Below are 21,061 nucleotides of genomic sequence, written 5' to 3' on the forward strand. Positions count from 1 at the left end.
AAAAAAAAAAAAAGAAATGCCCTATATGGTTAGCCTCATTTTTCTTCTCAAATACCGTAGAGTCAAAAAGGACTATCATCATCTTCATGTTACAAATGAAAAACAAAAAAAAGTCAGTCTAAAGTTACCTGGTCTCCGAGTTCAAGTTTATCTTTCTTCATATATGTCATGGATAACTGGGGACTTTCTGGTAAGTTAGCTTTTAAAAGAATAAGTATAATAAAAAAAGATATAAAATCAAAGTTTTTTTTTAATCGCAGTAAATCTAAAGTCCAGAATGAGAGTGGAGAACTTGGCCAAGAGGACAACAAAAAAAGTCTTGCTCCAGCCTAGGCATCATGGCAAAGCCGTCTCTCTACTAAAAATACAAACAATTAGCCAAGTGTGGTGGCACGCACCTAGAGTCCCAACTACACAGGAGGCGGAGAATCACCTGAGCCCAAGAAGCTGAGGTTGCAGTGAGCTGAGATTGCGCCACTACACTCCAGCCCAAGCGACAGGAATGAGACCCTCTCTCAAACAGACAAAAAAGTCTTGTTTAGAACAAGAAGAGATAAACCAAAGGCCCACTGCTTAGGAAAGATGTAATATCAAGAGACAACAGGGCCAATTCCCTGTGCTTCATCTTCATCATCAAGGAACATGACCTTCAAGCTAGGGAGGACAGAAATCTGATAAAAAGAAACCAACTACTTCTAAGGTAAGTGGCATGATAGGGGACAGTAACAGAATATAGAGCTAGTTCAAAAGAATCAACTCACATTCCATGATACTGAAAAAACTTTTACATCTGCCTTAAAATCTACCACTAATTACATAAGCTACCCTGACAAGGTGCCAGAAGACCAGAAATAAAAGAACTCATCCTCAAATTTCAAAAAAGAGGAAATGCAGGACAGGCATGGTGACTCACACCTGTAATCCTAGCACTTTGGGAGGCTGAGGTGGGCAGAATGCCTGAGCTCAGGAGTTCAAGACCAGCATGGGCAAAACAATGAAACCCCTTCTCTACTAAAATACAAAGAAAACTAGCCAGGTGTGGCGGCGTGCACCTGTAGTCCCAGCTCCTTGGCAGGCTGAGGCAGGAGAATTGCTTGAACCCAGGAGGCGGAGGTTATAGTGAGCCAAGATCATGCCACTGCACACTCCAGCCTGGGCAACAGACTGAGACTGTCTCCCCTACACCCCCACAAAAAAAAAAAAGGCAGAATGCAGATCCAGAAAAACATCTATGGGTAAACCTTCCATGCAACTGCTGAAAAATTCTAAAATGGATAAGTAAGTTTTTGAATACAGCAAAAAGAGAAAGCCACCATCAGCTCTTTATTAAGGCAGGCTATATAACATGCGCTTTTTATTTAGCAGGATTACTAAAATGGAAAAAGGGAGGACGAGAGAATGATACATATACGTAACTGAATCTAATACGACAATCTGAAATAATCTTCTAAATAATAGGCTGGTGAACAAGATGGGAAAATGTTGAACAGTAGAAGCTCAAAAGTCTGTTAAATTCAACTAACAAGATGCATAGCCAGTTGAACACCTGGTTGACTAACGTAACAACATCAATCAAGTTGGTAAAAAGTCTCCAATAATATATCACAGGGTTCCATCCTTTTTCACAATCTAGACAACTTCTATTAATTTAATAAGCCCATAGACCTCTTCACATTTGCAAGTGAAAAAAAAAAAAAAAACTGTGAGTGACCCAACAGACACAGCCTGACAGAATCAGCTCCAGAAAGGTCATAGTAGGCTGAAATGATAGTCCAAAACCAAAAATGAAAGTCTACAGGGAGTCAATGGCAGCATTTAGTTTTAAAACTGAAATAGGCTGGGCACAGTGGCTCATGCCTATAATCTCAGAACTTTGGGAGGCTAAGGCGGGTGGATCACTTGAGGTCAGGAGTTCAAGATCAGCCTCACCAACATGGTGAAACTCCATCTAGACTAAAATACAAAAAAATTAACTGGGAGTGGTAGTGGGTGCCTGTAGTCCCACCTACTCCAAAGGCTGAGGCAGGAGAATTACTTGAACCCAGGAGGCAGAGGTTACAGTTAGCTGGGATCGCACCACAGCACTCCACCCTGGATGAGAGTGAGACTGCATCTCAAAAGGAAAAAAAAAAAAGAGATGACAGAGTAAACTTCAGTTTGTGTGGGGATACCTAAATAATAAAAGCTACTAAAAAAACTATGCACAATTTCAAGCTGCATTAATAGATGTGTGTGTCCAGACTGTATTACTATGGTTTTCAAATTTAGCAACCAAAAAATTTTTTTTGCCATATAAATCATCCCCAGGTCTTTATCCTAAGAAGTAACAAGAATCAGCCAGGTGCCGTGGCTCATGCCTGTAATCCCAGCACTTTGGGAGGCCAAGGTGGGCAGACCACGAGGTCAGGAAATCAAGACCATCCTGGCCAACATGGTGAAACCTCGTCTCTACTAAAAATACAAAAAAATTAGCTAGGCGTGGTGGCACACACCTGTAGTCCCAGCTACTTGGGAGGCTGAGGCAGGAGAATTGCTTGAACCCAGGAGGCGAAGACTGTCGTGAGCCAAGATTACACCATTGCACTACAGCCTGGGCAACAGTGGGAGACTCTGTCTCAAAAAAAAAAAAAAGTTACAAGAATCTACAAGTATCATTTAGTTAAAACTCTAGCTTTAGACCCAGTTATTCAAGTATATCTCACTGCTAGAAAACATTTTATTTGATCAGCTTAATTTATTGACATTTATATCAGTGACAAATATGCTTGAAAGAAGACTCAGATATTACTAAATCCAAGACTCTTTTTTAAAAGGAAAGGAAGCTAAGAGAAATTAAGTAACTTGCCCCAAATTACACAGCTGCTTAGCAAGAGCCATGACCCCTAGATCAGTCCCCTTCTTCCCACATCATCTGGCGCCCACCACGCTTCAATGCATACCCCAGGGTGACTGACTGACCCCAGGCTTCACACACACATACAACACACAAAAACACAGGTTCACTTCCCAGGCCCTGGGACTTTTCCTGCCCATATTTACAGACCTGAGGTCATTCCAAGCCCCCAGATCCCATCTCAGAACCCAAAGAACACGCACGCGCCTAAACACAGACAGTTGCTCTGCATCGCCAACCCGTGTCCTGAAGGGTATCCAACCCTCTATTTCCTTTATTTCCTTTCTTAAAACTTGTACTATACAAGTTAGAAAGCATACACAAAAACATCCCATCAACACACACTATATTTTGCTAAGAACAAATTAGCTTAGCAAGAACAAAACCTGGGACACATTAGCCAGAAAACTATTGACATGGTGTGATCACTTACAAGTTTGTTAATTAATATTTGTTACATAAAAAGGCACTCTAATATACAACTGGTTTTTATTCTTAAATAAAGTGTGATTATGTAAGAAAGCATTATCCCATATCTCACACAACATCAGAAAAATAAAGGAAAAGTTATTTCAGGGATGGAAATGCTTTTAATGGACATGCCATTATTAACTGTGCTCAAAACTGCCCTTCCCCTCATAAAACATTACCATATGAAAATTATTAAAAGATGTATGGCCTTCAAACCTAAACAGCAGGCCAAAGGCTTGCTTCATTTAGGGTAGCATAAGCATCTGCGCTGAGATCCTCTTGCTCCTTCCTCACTCTTCCAGAAATAATGCCCCTTCGAGAGAATATGGCAGATTCCTAGTGGCCTGATGTCCCTCCTTCCTCCCCTACTCCGCCTTGGTTTAAAGAAGACAAGAGAAGGCTCCGAAATGATAAAAGGGCAAGTTAGCAAAGATGTGGCTTACGATCACTAGCATCTGCTAGGCAAGCTCCAGGAGTAACTCCCCAAGGCCCCCGGCCCCCGGCCCATGAGACCTGAATGCCTCTCTTTGCCCCAGGGCCTTAATCCTTGTGTGCCTCTGGGACCCCTTTAGAAAGGAAGAGGGAACTTTACTGCCGGGCCCCTCCTCCCCAGTGTTATCCATGAAAGCCCCAGCAAGCTCTTTGTTTCCAACAGCTGTGGGGGGGGGGGGGGGCAAGCAGCCTTGGAGAGAGGGGACAGGTCACTTCCTTGCTCCCGCTGCTGCCAATATCCAGGCCTTCCCGCAAAACACACAAACACGGGCAAGGCATCTTCCCTGGGACCCAGTTCTCTCTTTCCACACCACTTTAATAACCCAGGGTTACATCTTGCTACACAAGGGCACTCCCTGAGACCTAATTTCCTCTTTCTACACCCAAACCCTACACAGGATGATGACTCCCAAACCCCCTCCCTTTGAAGAGACACAAATGGGGTTCGCTACAGGGCACCCATCCCTCCTCTTTAGGGCATACCCCAGGGTGACTGAGCCCCAGGTGTGTCACACACACACAACACACAAAAACACAGGATCCCTGGGACTTTCCCTCTGATATCCACAGACCCGAGGTCACTCCAAGCCCCCAGATCCCATCTCAGAACCCAAAGAACACACACGCGCGCCGGCATACACACACTCACACAGTCACTCTGCATCGCCAACCCGCGTCCTCAAGGTAACCCGTTCCCTTTATTCACGCGACCCCCCCCAAGACCCCAGTGCCTTAAGGAAGACCCTCCCCAGCACATGGTCACTCCCCTGCCCTCACCCTGCCCAGCCTCTGGCCCTCTCCCACCCACTGCACTCCGTACACACACAGAGATTCCTGCCTGGGGCCGCCCTCCCTCCCCTGAGCCTTCACAACACAAACACGCGCTCCCGCGAGCACACCCACGACCACACAGGGAGCCCCTGCCTGCTGCTCTGCCTCGCCCCGGCCCCACCGCCTCCCCACGAGCTGGGCCGCCCTCGCCCGGCCACTCGACACACTCGGACGCACGCACAGCCACTCCCATCCCCAGCGCCGGTCCCCAAGCCACACCGCACGCTCGCGCCCTGCCCTCCGCCCTCGCTCACCCTCGGGCCCAGATCCCTGGGACCCCCACGCCAGGGTCTTTCCCAGCCTGGCCGACCGCGGGGACCAGGAGGGAGGCGGCCACGGTGGGGTGGTGAGACCTAGGGCCGGCTCCGACCGGTCCTACCTGAGCAGTTGATGCTCTTGCCTTTGCCGCCGGGACAGTCCCCGCCGCCGCCGCCACCACTCGGGGGCTGGTTGGACGCGCGGCTCCCGGGCAGAGAGAAGGCGAAGAGCAGAAGCACCGACGTGTAGCAGCAGAAGGCGAGCGGGGGCGCGGCAGGCAGCCGGAGCGGCGCCTCAGCGGCCGCTGTGCCCATGACTGGCGCCCCTGGACGGCGGGAAGCGCAGGGAGCCGCAGGCCGGGGGCATCCAGCCGCGCGCCCACAGCCCCGCCGCTGCCTCGGCGCCTCCTAGCAGCCGCGCCGCGGAGCCGGGGAGCAGCCCCTCAGCATCCCCGCCCCACCCGCAGCGCCCGCCAGGCCCGGGCCCGCGGCGCTCGGGACGGAGTCGGTGGGTCCGGGCGCGTGCGAGGGTCGCGGGCGCGCGAGGGTGCGCGCGAGGGTGCGAGCCGGCGTGGGGGAGACCGCGGTGAGGGGAGCGAGCGGGCGCGCGCGCGGCGGGCGGGGGTCGCGGGCCCGAGGCAGGCCCAGCCCCTCGCTCGCCTCCTCGCCTTCCCTTTGTGTCCGTGGCCGCTGCCACCGCGTCACAAAGACCCCGGCCCACCCGGTGAGGGGCGCGTGACGGAGTCGCCTGCGGGAGGGGTGGCTGCGACCCCGCCCCGCGCACACCCCCAGCGCCCGAGCCGACAGCTCCGCCCTTGGCCGCGGCCGGCGCCGCCTCCGGGGGAGCTATTGTTCCTGTGGCGGGGCGGGGGCGCGGGGGCCGGGGTTGCGGCCACCCCTCGGCTGTAGGCAGCTCGGTAACTGACGTGTTTGCCGCCCTTTATGAGCGTTTTTGAAGCGTTTCCTTCGCCCAGCAGCAGGGCTGGGAATGAGGGCAGGTGGTCTCTCATATATCTGCAATACTTTTTAGGTAAAGAAACAGTCGCAGAAGAGGTAAAGGTGACTTGTCCAAGGTCGCCTACCAAGAAATGGGCAGGACCAGGATGGGAGCCCAAGTTCTGACTCCTGCCAGGCAGTTCTCAGAGATGTTGGGTGAATGGTTACGTTTCTAGTTTCCTCACCCCCTACCTCATTCCCATAGACTCACATACAACTGAGTTGAAAATAGTTTTATAAAAGTCTGTATTGCCCTCTCCCCACAACAATAGCTGAGATTTAGAGAAGATTTTCTATATGCAAGGCCTGGTGAAAGCTCTTAATCTGCGTTCTCTTCAATTCTTTTTTTACAGGCCTGGGAGGGAGTTTTCATTCTAATCTCCATTCTACAGATGAGGAAGTTGGGATCCAGAGAGGCATAGTGATCTGACTCCCAGTCCAGTGCTCTTCCTACCACATCCTGCTAAATGATACCCAGACATAGGTACTAAGATCATGGGCTGAAGTTTGTGAAAGTCCTCTGCCTTTTTCATGCTATTATATTGCCTCCCACCCCAGAAGGAATTTTAAGTCTCATTGAAAAACTGATCAAGTTGATTCATAAAATTAAGAAATGTGTGAAAAGCCACCACAAGCAAAGCCACATTAGGAAAAATGTCTTCAGTGCAAATATGAGACAATATACTTAATATAAAGGTATATGTCAAGAAGAAAAAGTTGACATTATAGAAAAATGGGAAGCTTGGCCGGGCGCGGTGGCTCAAGCCTGTAATCCCAGCACTTTGGGAGGCCGAGGCGGGTGGATCACGAGGTCAAGAGATCGAGACCATCCTGGTCAACATGGTGAAACCCCGTCTCTACTAAAAATACAAAAAATTAGCTGGGCATGGTGGCGCGTGCCTGTAATCCCAGCTACTCAGGAGGCTGAGGCAGGAGAATTGCCTGAGCCCAGGAGGCGGAGGTTGCGGTGAGCCGAGATCGCGCCATTGCACTCCAGCCTGGGTAACAAGAGTGAAACTCCGTCTCAAAAAAAAAAAAAAAAGAAAAATGGGAAGCTTGACTCTTATTCACAAAAAGTACAGACAATAAATTCATGAAAACAGATTTGAACCCACCAGTAATAAAAGATTAAAACCACAAAATTCTGGCTGGGCACAGCGGCTTATGCCTGTAATCCCAGCACTTTGGGAGGCCAAGGTAGGTGGATCACCTGAGGTCAGGAGTTAGAGACCATCCTGGCTAACATGGTGAAACCCCCGTTTCTACTAAAAATACAAAAAATCAGCCAGGCATGATGGCGCGTGCCTGTACTGCCTGTAATCCCAGCTACTCGGGAGGCTGAAGCAGAAATGCTTGAACCCAGGAGGCAGAGGTTGCAGTTAGCCAAGATCACACCATTGCACTCTAGCTTGGGCAACAAGAGTGAAAGTCCATCTCAAAAAAAATAAAAATAAAAATAAAACCCATAAAATTATTTTTCCTTTGGATGATTAACAAGAGTTAAAAGAATTAGCAGACTGAACACTACTTATTTATATATTTTAGGAAGGCAATTTGTGTATCAAAAACCTTTAAAATGTGTTTACTCTTTAACCTAGCAATTCCATTTATTGGAATTTATCTAAAGGATAACTGGACAAGCACACAAAAATGTATGCATTAGGATGTTCATCACAGTCTTTATAACTTTAATGTCCATCAGTGGAGACTAATGTATGGTACATCTTAGCACAATGGAGCGTTATGCAGCTTTAACAATGGTGATAATTAGGTTAGTGTTTACTGATGTGGAGAAAGCAGGATACTAATGAGTAATAGGAAAACCCTTTTTTTCTAGAATATATATGTGTACACATCCATAGAAAAAAAGTGAAGGACACTATCCAGCAATACATTAATGGTGGTTATGTCTGAAAGACCAGCTTATGAGTAATAACTACCTGTTCTTTATATTTTTCTGTATGAACTGAAATTTTTTCAATGAAAAATTTTTATCTTTTTTTTTTTTTTTAACAGTATCTCACTTTGTCACCCAGGCTGGCATGCAATGGCATGATCACGGCTCACTGAAGCCTCAGCCTCCCAGGCTCAAGTGACCCTTGCACCTCAGCCTCCTGAGTAGCTGGGACTACGAGTATGTGCCAACATGCCCAGCTAACTTTTTTTCTTAGAAACAGGGTCTCACTATGTTGCCCAGGCTTATCATTTCAAAAAGCTACTTCCTTCTGGCCAGTGCAGTGGCTCACACCTATAATCCCAGCACTTCAGGAGATGGAGGCAGGTGGATCACTTGAGGCCAGAAGTTTAAAACCAGCATAGCCAACAATTCTCCTACTGTCTCTACTAAAAATGCACAAAATATTAGCCAGGTGTGGTGGTGCATGCCTGTAATCCCAGCTATTCAGGCTGAGTCATGAGAATTGTTTGGACTGGGAGGCAGTGGTTGCAGTGAGCTGAGATCGTGCCACTTCACTCCATCCTAGGTGACAGAGTGAGACTCTGTCTCAAAAAAAAAAAACAAAAAAACAAACAAAAAAAAACACTACTTTATTTTAAATTGTACTTTCATCATACTATTTATATAAATAAATTTACATTTTTAACATATTATTATCTCTAAACTGTTAGGTGCATGCCAGTAGTTACAAAAATTGAACTTCTGGCTTTGCCGAATCCTATGGGATCTCAGATTCCTAACTGCTAGACCACAGCTAAGTCTTCTCAGACCACTCCTTCAGCAGCTTCTCTGCTAAACTTGACCTCTTCCATACTTCTTTCCTGACCTGTGTCTTGGCTCTCCAAGCCCCAGTATTCTGCCTTGAATTTTCATTTCACTGCTAACCATAGCTCAGGCAGAAATAGTAAAAAAAGTCAACCATTAAATGAAAAGCAAAAAATCAGCAGGTAGGTGGGTGGCTCACATCTGTAATCCCAGCACTTTCTGAGGCTGAGGCAGGAGGATTGCTTGAAGCCAGGAGTTCAAGACCAATCTGAACAACATAGACCTTGTCTGTACAAAAAAAATTTTTTTAATTAGCCAGCATAGTGGCATGGACCTGTAGTCTTAGCTATTAAGGAAGCTGAAGTGGGAAGATCAGTTGAGCCCAGGAGTTCAAGTTTACACGTGAGCTATGATCATGCCACTGTACTTCCGCCTGGGCACCGGGCAACAACAGAGCTAGACTTCCAAAAAAAAAAAAGCAAAAAAAATCCTGGGGCCATAAGTCACAAATTAATTTACATCTGCATCTTTCCCCAAATCAGCTAACACAAATTCAACACAGATTTCTAGAAAAGAACTCTGCTTCAGAAACAGAATTTGTCTGACTTTGATCATATAATCTCTGAGAGGTAAATGTTGTTAGAGGTGAATTAATATAACACCCATGACATGCTTTAATACTGGTGACCCCAAAATATCAGATAGCAAAAGGCAGTGGGACTCACTGCATAAAAACCACCCAGAGAATTTTAAAAGAATGTAGGTTTCTGAACAGTATTCCAAACAGTCTAGGTAATGCCCAAGTATCTCTTATTTATTTTAAAGTTCTCTAGGCAATTCAGATGCACTGTCAAGTCTGGAAAACCCTGACCTAACCTTGATCAGTCAATTATTGCTCCATAACAAACCACCATAAAATCTCGGCAGCATGCCACAATGAGCATTCATTTCTCAAAAGGTCTAGAGTTTGGCTGGGGATTGGCTGGTTGATCTAGGCTAGGCTTGACTGGATGGCTCTGCTTCAAGCTAAGGTTCAGCTGGGTTTGACTCCTGTGTGCTGGTTGAGCTCTGGTTCACTATTCTAGTGTTCATTCTGGGGCCACAGCTGATAGGACAGTAGATACCCAGGAGGAACTCTTGTCATTAAGATGGCAGTGGTACTAGGGGGCATACTCAACTGTGCCAGCACTTTGTACATGCTGCTTGTATATGTCTGCTAACAAATCACTAGCTAAAATCAGTCCCATAACTGAGCTCAAAGGAAATTTATTCTCCTTATGAAGGTAAGTGAGAGGGAGTGGATAGGAAGTGAATATTTTTAAACAAAAATCAATCAGAGATTTTTGTTCAAAAATATAATGATGTTATATTGAACATCATTAGTTATGCTCTACCAGAATATTTTCAGTTGCAAGTAACAGAAAACCCAATCCAGGTTAAGGGATTTATTGGCTCAGGTTTTTTATTTTTAAATGTCAGAGATAGTCTTATGAGTTGATTTTTGTTCTCAATTAAGCTTCACTCATGGAAAACATCTCATTCCTTCAAGAAACCCTTATGAGCATTCGCTGCACACTGGAGTAGATTCTGGGGGCAAGAGATCCTGCCCTCACTGTGTGGGAGAGAAGGAGGCACCTGAAAATTAGCAACTACAACTCAGTATGATAAATATTAAATATAAATGGAGTGAGGGTGGGATAGATGTAAATGGCAAATCCCATCCCATACTCCTAGCCCTGCCAATATCCTGGCTTTCCTAGACCTCCTGCTGGAGGGTCCAGCTGCATAACGAAGTCCTGATAAACAGTAATGAGACACTTTGGGACTAACAAATTGGCCCCAGTAGGAGTCACAGTGCTTGACCCAGAAACAGGGGAAAGCAATGATTTATGGTGCAGCACTGCAAAGCCGGGGACTGACCTCTGATCCAATTTGTGAAACTGGACCCCAGTTTTTAGAGGGAGGATCTTTGCAAAATGGATATGTTATTTATTCATTCAGCAAATTTGTACTGAAGGTCTACTCCTAGTGCCTGGGAATATGCAATGGTAAGTAAAAGAGACCTGGTCCCTGTCCTTAGGAAGTTTACAGCCAAATATTAATCAAACAGTTATACAAATAAAAGTAAAATTGCAACATGGTTAACAAATACAATGAAGTGGAAGGTCGGAGAGGTTTCTCTAAAGGAGTGATGCTTGTGCTAAGGTAAGAAGGAGGAGTAGAAGTTAACCAGGTGAAAAGGGAGTGCTCCAGGCAGAGGGAACACTTTCCTGTGAGCAAGAGCATCTGAATGCCAGCCAGTTTAGTAAAAACCTTAAAAAGCAAGGTCAACTTGTTTAGGACTTAATTCATTGATTCAACCAATATTTACTGAGCACCTACTATGATCCAGGCACTGTATAGGTACAGAGAAACAGCAGTGAAAAAAACAAAGTCTCTCATTCTCATCGAGCTTATGGTTTAATAGGGGACATCTGATAATAATAACCTCAGTGGGAGAGAGTAATTGCTGGATTGAGCCATGATCATAGTACACCGAGGACTTGCTATGACCCAGGTATGCCTATGCCCCAGGCACTTCGCATTTGTTGTCATTAATCTTCCCACCCACCTTTTTGGTAAGTATTATTTCCATTTTATAGATAAGAAAACAAAGGCCTAATGAGATCAAGTACCCAAGGCCACAAGGTGAAGAAGTTGGAGTCACCTGGTTCATTCTGACTGTAAAGCCCCACCACATCACTAGCAGGAGAAGATGGAGAAGCATCATCATGTGACATAAAAAATCTGAAGCAAAAAATTGGCATTATCAAGACTGCAGGCACCCAAGAGTCTTCACAAGCCATCCTGACCCCCTTGCAAGAATGTCAGGAGATTTTGTTGGGTTTCTTGTGATTCTATTCACAGATTCTTGTGATGACAATGGTGGGGAGTCTGGCTGAAATCACTGTTATTCTTATCCACTTCCCCTGAGTGGTCCTTAATTACAGAGACAAGGTAGAAGCCAAGAAGGCAAGGGTTAGAGAACAAAAGCGCTATGGGAATGCAGAAAGACATCCTAAATCTGCCTGAAGGAGAATAGGCTTCATCACTGTCACTGTCACTTCTCACCCAAACAGTCCCTGTGAGTGGGTAGAGAAACTGAGGAGACATCTCTGGGTTTTTCCTGCAGGTCTTCTTGTCATTCAATTGTTCAGCATTGCTCTGAATACAGAAGTAACATTTTTCTTGATCTGTCAGCAAATGGAAATTTTCAGCCGCAATTCAAAAATTTCTCCAAGGGTTTTACCTCATAAAGGAGTGTACCAAAGAAATAGCTTCTCTGAGTGAGACAATCACGTGTAAATGGAAGTAGGAGGTATAGCATAGTAATTAAGAGTGTAGGCTCTGGAACCAAACCATCTGGGTTTGCATCCTAGCTCTGCTATTTGCCAGCAATATGAACTTGGCCAAATTACTTAACTTCTTGGTGCCTCCGTTTGATCATCTGTAACATGGAGATCAAATTTTTATCTGCTTCATAAGGTTGTTGTAAGAATAAACTGGGTTCATAGATGTGATGCGTGTGAAGTGCTTATAACCATGTTTATTACCTCATAAGTAGTCAGTCATTAGCTAGAAGTAGGAGTCGCATAGTAAGCACATAATAAATGTTATTGTTAGTGGCAGTTGCCATTAATTGTACTTATATACCAAACTAAGAGCTCTGCATGTATTATCTAATGTAATACAACCAAAAACCTAGTATTTTTTTGTTTGTTTGTTTGTTTGTTTTTTGGAGACATGGTCATACTCTGTCACTCAGGCTGGAGTGCAGTGCAGTGATGTGATCATAGCTCACTGTAACCTTGAACTCCTGGGCACTGAAGCAACCCTCCAGCCTCAGCCTTTTGAACAGCTATGATTATAGGTGTGCACCACCATGCCTGGCTAATTTTATTTTTTTTAAGAGATGACAGTCTCACTTTGTTGATCAGGCTGCTTTTGAACACCTGGCCTCAATTGATCCTCCCATCTCAGCCTCCCCGAGTGCTAGGATTACAGGTGTGAGCCACTTTGCCTGGGCTGAGAAGGTACTATTACAGTATTATCTTAATTGTATAGATGAGAAAACCGAGGTTTGGAGAGGATAGGTAATTTGCCCAAGGTTACTTAGTTAATGGGCAACAGGGCTAGGGCCAGGTCTGTCTAACTCCAAAGCCTAGCCTAGACTTTGAATTAAAACCCAAAAGGTTAAAGTCAACAGGGAAAAGGGCTCATCTGGGCTGGCTGGGTACTAGACAGACCTGCAGGATGGCAGCCTGGTAACTGGCAGAGGCAATCAAGCTGCTGGGAGGAAAAGTTCTGACAAAAAGCCAGGTGGGTCAAAGGGAAGGACAAGAGGTTTCAGCCGAGAACGTGGGAACTTGAGAATGGCATCCACTGAGCCAAGAATCATGAAAGAGAGAACGCAAGGAGCTAGGTACCTGGAGGAATTACAGTGAGTCAAATGGAACTAAATAATTATATTTTACCACTGTGTGTGTTTAAGTATGTCAGCTTGCCTCTGTATGTATACATATGTATTGACCATATGCCATTGGCCTGTGTGTACATATGTAATGAATGTATCAGCTTGCCTCTGTACATATGCATAAGTGCCAAGCATATGTCATTTTACTCTGTGTACATATGTAAGGAGTGAGTATATATCAGGTTGCCTCTGTGAGAGAGTGTATGTATGCATATTGGAGTACGACAGCTGGGCCCTGTGTTTGTACATGCACATTTACATGTGTGTATCCATGCATCCATTACTGTATTTATCAACTCATCTGTGTATGTACATGTAAACTTGAATCAACAGATTTTTACTTATTCTCCCTTGCTCCCAGTTAAAAATTATTCCCTAAAGTCTAATGGCCTGGGGGTTCAGCATAAGGGTCAATATTGTTGGACTCAGCTTTTAGTTTAGTTTCCTGATTAAGGGAGATGTAGAAGTGAAACAACATGACCGAATTCTGAAGCTATTTCTCTCAGCACAGAACAATAGTAATAATACATAAGACAGCTTTGGTAGTTGGTGACTTCAACAACGATGAGAGCAGGGGTCAGGGCAGGGCATGGATCTTGGTAACAATACCCCCATTCACCCAGCATTCATCCAACCATGTTTAGAGATTGCACATTATGTGCTAGGCAACCATGTTAGGCAGTGAGGATGCAAAGGTGAACAAGATAAACACCATCCCTGTCCTATAGTCTAACAGGGAAGTCAAACTTTAAATGTGAAGGATTTTGCAAATGATTGTGAATGTATCTGACCCCACACCATACCAGGCACTGGGAGTATCAAGGAAAGCTTCCCAGAAGAAGTGATATTTAAGTTGCAGCGGGAAGACTGATGAGTTAGAAAGTGGTAGAGAGGGAACAGTATTCTAAGAAAAAAGATCAATGTGTAAAAATGGAATAAAGAATATGGCAAGTTCAAGAAATAGAGAAAAGGCAACCATGGATGAAGTCTGGAGAGTGAATGACAGAGAATGAAGTTGGGGGCTTCAGGAAGAAAGAGGCAGATCATGTGGACCTTTTAAGCTAGAATAAGGATTCAGACTTGATTTCAAAATCATAAGCAGGGAATAACCTGCTCAGATTTGTGTTTTTAAAAGGTCACTTGGTTAAATGGATGAACTATAAGTTATGTTAATTACATCTTATCAAAGCTGTTACAAATCATTTGGGCTGCAGTATGCAGAATGGATTGGAAAGGCAGAATATACGCAGGGAAACCATGAGGGGGCTATCACAGTGGTCCAGGTGAGTGAGGATGGTTGCCCGGACTAGGGAAGATGGGGAAAAGTAAATGAATTTAATTTAGGGGGTAAAATCAGCAGAACTTGATAACTGACTAGATGTGGGAGGTGAGGCAGAAAAAATATCAAGCAAGGGTTATCTCCAGATTCAGTGGCATTTACTAAAATAGGAAACTCTGGACAAAAAGCAGGTTTGGAGAGAAAACGATGAGTTTAATTCTAGTCACAATGAATTTGCGGGGCCAGTGAGGCATCTGGATGGAGGTGTCTAGTAGCAGTTGAATTTATAAGCCTGGTGCTCAGAAGAGAGATTTATGCTTGGGTTATAAAGGTGGAAGGCATCAGAGGGTAAATTAATTGAAGTTATGAAAGTGAGTGTGATGATTTAATGAGATTTTGTAAAATCAGAGAAGAGGACTAGGCTGAAGCTGAAGAACACTGACAGAGGTAACTAACTGTGACAGAACTGTCAGAAAGTTCAGAAGGAAACCAGGAAAGAGCAGTGTCATAGTGACCAAGGAACAAAAGTGTTTTAAAAAGCAGGATGTAGTCAACTGGTCAAATGCTGCTGATAGGTAAAGCAAAATTAGACCAGTGAATACACTCACTTACAAGTCATCAGTGATCTTAGTAAAAGCTGTTTGGTGAAGTGGTAGGAGCAGAATCCAGAATAGAGTTTATTGAGACTGAGTAAGAAGTAGGAAGTAGAGGCCAGGAGTAGTGTCTCACACTTGCAATCCCAGCACTTTGTGAGACTGAGGCAGATGAATCACTTGAGGTCAGGAGTTCAAAACCAGCCTGGCCAACATGGCGAAACCCCTGTCTCTACTAAAAATACAAAAATTAGCTGGCCATGGTGGCGGGCACCTGTAATCCCAGCTATTTGGGAGGCTGAGGCAGGAGAATCGCTTGAACCCGGGAGGTGAAGGTTGCAGTGAGCCAAGATCTCACTATCGCACTCTAGGCTGGGCATAAGAAGGAAACTCCATCTCAAAAAAAAAAAAAATGAAGTAGGAAGTAGAGACAGAACGTTTAGACAGCTCAGCTGTTAAGGGGAAAATAGAAACAAAGCTAAAGGTGACTGGGAAGAGAAAGGACTTTTTAATATAAGACTATAAAATATTTAAATGATGATGATAAAAATCCAGTAAGGGAGCAACGGGAGACTTGAACATAACAGCACAGGAAAAAGGATAATCAGTTGCATAAGATTCTTGAGAAGACAGGAAGAAGTGGAATTGAGAGCACAGATAGAAGGCACTTTCTTCTTCGTAGTAAGAAGGAAGGTAGAAAGAATGGGGGCTGATGCAGGTGGTTTGTAGTTAGGATTCTGAGATACTGAGGAAATTACTGGATCACAGCTTCTATGTTCTCCCAGCAGAGCTTAGGAGAGATGGATAGCACCAGAGGCAGACACCAGAGAGGCAACCTAAAGCCGTGATGCTTAGGAGGAGGAAGTTAGGAGTCTTTTCTCTCAGGTGGGTGTTGATTGGCATGGGGAAAAAAAGTATCCCCTGTACTCCCCACCCCAGCAAAGGAGTTGGAAGGGAGATGATCTCTTAAGAAACATGGTAAAAGGAGCCTTTGCTTTCTGAGTAGCCAGCATGATTTGAGGTAACCTAAATTCAGATGTTCTCAAACCCAGCATACCTTCTTTCCATATGAATGCTGACAAATAGTCAAGACTGATTTAATCTCCACTTTGCAAACTTCAGTGAGATAACGGAATCAGATAAGGATCATCAGCGTATGCCAAAACCATTGGGTGAAAGGTTACGAGGAGACAACATTCACGGTCTTAAAGCATCACCCCACCTTAACTTACTAGCTATGAGTGAAAGTAACTTTATAATGGAGAGATCTGACTACTACTGCCTCCACCAGGTGATCAAACTTAGGGACAATTTGCCACTATGGGTCTCCTGAAATGATGCAATGAGAGGTTTGTGACATTTATCTGCATGATTCCCTTGCTGACAAAGTTGAACCTGAATCTAATCATGAGGAAGTAATCAAATAAATCCAGAATGTGAGGGTACTTTATAAGGCCTGGACTTGAAAAGAAATTTAATGTCATGAAAAACAAAAGAAGAGAGGTTTGTTCTAGATTATTTAAACTACAGAGACAAAACAACCAAATGCAATAAACCTTAATTGGATTAGAAAAAAATAAACCACAATAAAAAATATTAAAATGGCGGGTGCGGTGGCTCACACTTGTAATCCTACCACTTTGGGAGGCCAAGGCAGGCAGATCACTCGGTCAGGAGATGGAGACCATCTTGGCTAACACAATGAAAACCTGTCTCTACTAAAAATTCAAAACATTAGCAGGGCGTGGCGGCAAGGGCCTGTAGTTACAGCTACTCGGGAGGCTGAGGCAGGAGAATCGCTTGAACCCGGGAGGCAGAGGCTGCAGTATGCCGAGATGGCGCTGCTGCACTCCAGCCTGGGTGAGGGTGAGAATCTGTCTCAAAAAAAAAAGATATTAAGATAACTGCAGAAATATGAGTGTAGACTATTAGATGATGCTGAATTAATGTTAATTTTCTTAGGTGTAATGATGGGATTATAGTAGTCTAGGAGAATTTTCTTATTTTTGGTAGATACATGCTGAAGTATTTAGGGTCATGATGTCTGTAACTTTCAAATGGTTAAAAGAGAGAAAGAGAGGAAAACTAACCATTAATTGATAAATGTAGGTAAAGGGTTAAGAAAAGATTAAAAAAAAAAAAAAAAACTCCATGCAAACTATTTCTTAATTACTTCACCAAACATTTTTTTTGTCATGACCTTGAATAACTTTATGCTTATAGGCATAAACTGTGCTGCTTAATGTGCTAAATTAGATTGAAATCTTTAAAAGTATCATAGCAAGAAAATTGCTCTGCAAAGCTTTTTAGACATAAAAGAACTTCTAATTTGTGTAGGAGTTTAAGTAAAGATATGCTAAAGTGGGAGAGCCAGCCACAAAATAATAAGAATGCTTTCCTGGGAGTCAGAAAACCTTTGAGTCCAGCACTTAAGATTAGAGATGGCATTCTCCTCATTTGCAGAGTGGGGCTAATGGTATCAGCTTCATCAGCCTGCTGTACAGGTACAGGAGAAACAGGATATGAAAAGGATTTATAAACTAGCAATGGGTATGCAAGTGAAGGGATTTTAATTCTCATGACATGATGATGTCCTATTAGCAGTGGTTCTCAAACATCATATACATAACAAGTAAATGGGCAGCTTGTTACAATCGTACATTCCAATCCCACCTCAGAGATCCCGATTCAATAGGTCTAGGACGGGGCTCAGAGTTTGCTTTGTGAAAGCACCCCAGATTCTCCGTTGCAAGTGATCTGACAGCCACACTTAGATAACTGCCTTGCAGGAGGTTAAAGTGATCTCAATTCTTGATATACATCAGTCCATGGACCAGCAATATCACCATCACCTGGAAGCTTTTTAGGAATGCAAAATTCGCCCCTACCACAGATTTACTGAATCAAAATCTGCATTTTAGTAAGATATCCAGATGATTCCTATGCATACTAACAGTTCAGAAACACTAATCTAAATGACAAACCTAATCGATGATCTCTTTTTTTTTTTTCCCCTTGTTCACTGGTCCTCAGCTTGCTATCAGATGGAATTGGGGTTGCCATCTTAGCTGTTGCTGACACTTACAACCTCACTTAGCTATTCTCTCTGCTTTTTTTGCTTCAGGCCCCTCAGTCTCCTGGCAGATCTTTATGAACATAACCACCCAATCAGGGTGCTGATTTTCTCCCATGTCATAAGCAGACCAATCAAAGCCTACTGAGTTGGAATCTAAATCTAGTTAAGCTATTTACTGGCTATGTGATTTCTTTTTCTTTAATGTTGTGAAACATAACACAAAATTTACCATTTTAACCACTTTTAAGTGTACAGTTCAGTGGCATTAAGTACATTCACGTCATTGTACAGCCATCACCACTATCCATCTCCAGAACTTTGGGTATATAATTTTGAACAAGTCACTTTAGCCTCTCCAAGCTTCACTTCCTTCTCTATAAAATATGAATATTGTTACTTACATCTGCAGACTATTTTAAGAATTAAATGAAATAGTACATGAATATGCCTAAAGATCACAGATGTTCAATAAATCTGACTTCCTTCCATTTGAAGTAGGTTTTCAGATAGCCCTAGTTTTACAATAAAAATCATTTACCATAATCAATTGATTAGAATTTTTAAAGGACATACAAAAATCTACATATTCTGGGCCCATGACTGCCTTAGAATGGGGAAATTTATAAAATAGAAGTGTCCTATAATCTATAGAATTGGACAGTTTGAAATAAACAGTAGTCTATTACATTTTGTTGGGAAAATGACATTTGGAGCAGCAACCTTTCTGTTCCCATTGTATAGAAATTCTTGTATTGCCTATATTTAGATTGCATTTATAAACAGTTTAAGTATAATACAATAATTATCCTCCTATCAATAACATTCAAGAATGGTGCTTTCAACCTTGGAGCTGATCCATTTGCAGATAGTATTTGAATTCCATTTATGTGCACATTACCTTTTAAGAAGGTGAAATTGAAAACTTGGGTTACGTGCAGTAAATTGAAAAAGTTAGTTTAATTTCAGAATTAGACTAATTCAAACATGAATCTAGGGATCTTCTCCAACACCCTTATCTCACAAAGAAATTAGTATCCAGAGAGACCTAGTAACTTGCCCACAAAGCTGGGACAAGAGTCCAGGCTCTAGGAGTATGTCCTGTTGTTCACTTGACCTTGAAGAATGGTTAACACTTCAGCAATATAGGTGATGGGAAGGGGTTGCAGAGAAACTAAGAGCACTCCAGGTAAAGGAATGGACAGAAGAAATTTCACAGAACCTGGCTCTGAAACTGAAACTGATGATTGTGTTCAAGGAGTGTCAAGAGTGGGAAGGCTGGAAGGCAAATTAAGATGAGGTTTTATGATGGGAGAAGAGATAGTCTTAGGCTCTTGTAACACAAAAATCAGAATAGAGGGGTGGAGGTTTTGGGGGTTTGTTTTTGTGGGATTTTAGGGGGTTTGATTTTACAGTTTTCAAGACTATATTGGTATTCTCACGAGATCATAGCAATCATGAGAAGTAGGTATTTTGCAGATGATGTTCTAATATTCAGGAGGTCACATCTTTGCAAAGCTAAGATTTGAACTCAGATGCTGAATATAAAGGTTGTGTATAGGCCAGGCACGGTGGCTTACACTTGTAATCCCTGCACTTTGGGAGGCCGAGGTGGGCTGATCATGAGGTCAAGAGATCGAGACCATCCTGGCCAACATGGTGAAATCCAGTCTCTACTAAAAAATACAAACATTAGCTGGGCGTGGTGGTGCGCACTTGTAGTCCCAGCTACTCAGGAGGCAAAGACAGGAGAATTGCTTGAACTCGGGAGGCAGAGGTTGCAGTGAGCTGAGATCGTGCACTCCAGCCTGGCGCCTGGAGACAAAGCAAGACTCTGTCTCAAAAAATAAGCGCTATGTATTATAATTCTTTTTTATCAATATTTTTAAACTTTTTTTTTTTTAAAATATAGAGTCTTACTGTGTTACCCAGACTGGCCTTGAACTACTGGGCTCAAGTGATCCTCCTGCCTTTGTCTTCCAAAGTGCCCTGAAGGGCTGGGATTACAGAGCCACCGCACCCAGATGTGTTGTGATTCTTTTTTCTTTTTTGAGATAGAGTCTTGCTCCATCACACAGACTGGAGTGCAGTGGTGTGATCTAGGTTCACTGCAACCTCCACCTCCCAGGTTCAAGCCATTCTCCCTCCTCAGCCTCCTGAGTAGCTGGGATTACAGGCGTGCACCACCATGGCTGGCTAATTTTTGTATTTTTAGTATAGATGGGGTTTTGCCATGTTGGCCAGGCTGGTCTCAAACTCCTGACCTCAGGTGATCCACCTGCCTCGGCCCCAAAAAGTGCTGGGATTATAGGTGTGAGCCACCACACCAGACCTGTATTGTGATTCTTTTTTTTTTTTTTGAGACGGAGTTTTGTTCTTGTTGCCCAGGCTGGAGTGCAATGGCGCAATCTTGGCTCACCGCAACCTCCACCTCCTGGGTTCAAGCGATTCTCCTGCCTCAGCCACCCAAGTATCTGGGATTACAGGCATGTGCCACCATGCCCAGCTAAGTTTTTGTATTTTTAGTAGAGACGGGGTTTCACCATGTTGGCCAGGATGGTCTCTATCTCTTGACCTCGTGATCCACCCACCTCAGCCTCCCAAAGTGTTGGGGTTACAGGCATAAGCCACTGCGCCCGGCATGTACTGTGATTCTTAAAAGCATGAACTCTCGAGCCAGACCACTTGAGTTCAGATCTCACCATCCCCATGTAGAAGCCATATGACCTTGAAAAAGAAAATGGCTAAAATGTATACTATTTATTATATACCAGGTAGTATTCTAAATACATATATCACTCATTTAATCCAACAACACTTTGAAGGGTATTCTATTATTATCACCATTTTAAAGCCTCCCCCACCAAATGAAAAACAAATTTAGAGGAAGGAAAGAAGTAATGAAGAAATGTCTCAGCAGACAATGAGAAATGGGGATGCA

The 21,061-nt window shown here is 43.7% G+C and overlaps 1 protein-coding gene and 1 long non-coding RNA gene across 3 annotated transcripts in view; one reads left to right on the top strand and one right to left on the bottom strand.

Moving 5' to 3' along the window:
• Positions 1-5,681, bottom strand: part of LOC108303860 (tomoregulin-1) — a 111,001-nt gene extending 105,320 nt beyond the window's left edge. The window contains exon 1 of the mRNA XM_017527791.2: positions 5,067-5,681. Within this exon, the coding sequence (XP_017383280.1) occupies positions 5,067-5,259 (193 nt within the window). The 5' untranslated portion in view covers positions 5,260-5,681. The remainder of the gene's footprint in view (positions 1-5,066) is intronic.
• On the top strand, positions 4,797-12,222 carry LOC119471122. Of its 2 annotated transcripts, none has more exons than XR_005200119.1 (3): positions 4,797-5,033; positions 6,294-6,424; positions 11,305-12,222. It is a non-coding gene; the product is annotated as an uncharacterized LOC119471122 (long non-coding RNA). The 2 variants fall into 2 exon arrangements; XR_005200120.1 differs by lacking the exon at positions 4,797-5,033 and adding an exon at positions 5,379-5,452.
• The last annotated feature ends 8,839 nt before the right edge of the window (positions 12,223-21,061 follow it).

This window comes from Cebus imitator, unplaced genomic scaffold (assembly GCF_001604975.1).
Source record: "Cebus imitator isolate Cc_AM_T3 unplaced genomic scaffold, Cebus_imitator-1.0 Scaffold51, whole genome shotgun sequence".
NCBI classification, from domain to species: domain Eukaryota; kingdom Metazoa; phylum Chordata; class Mammalia; order Primates; family Cebidae; genus Cebus; species Cebus imitator.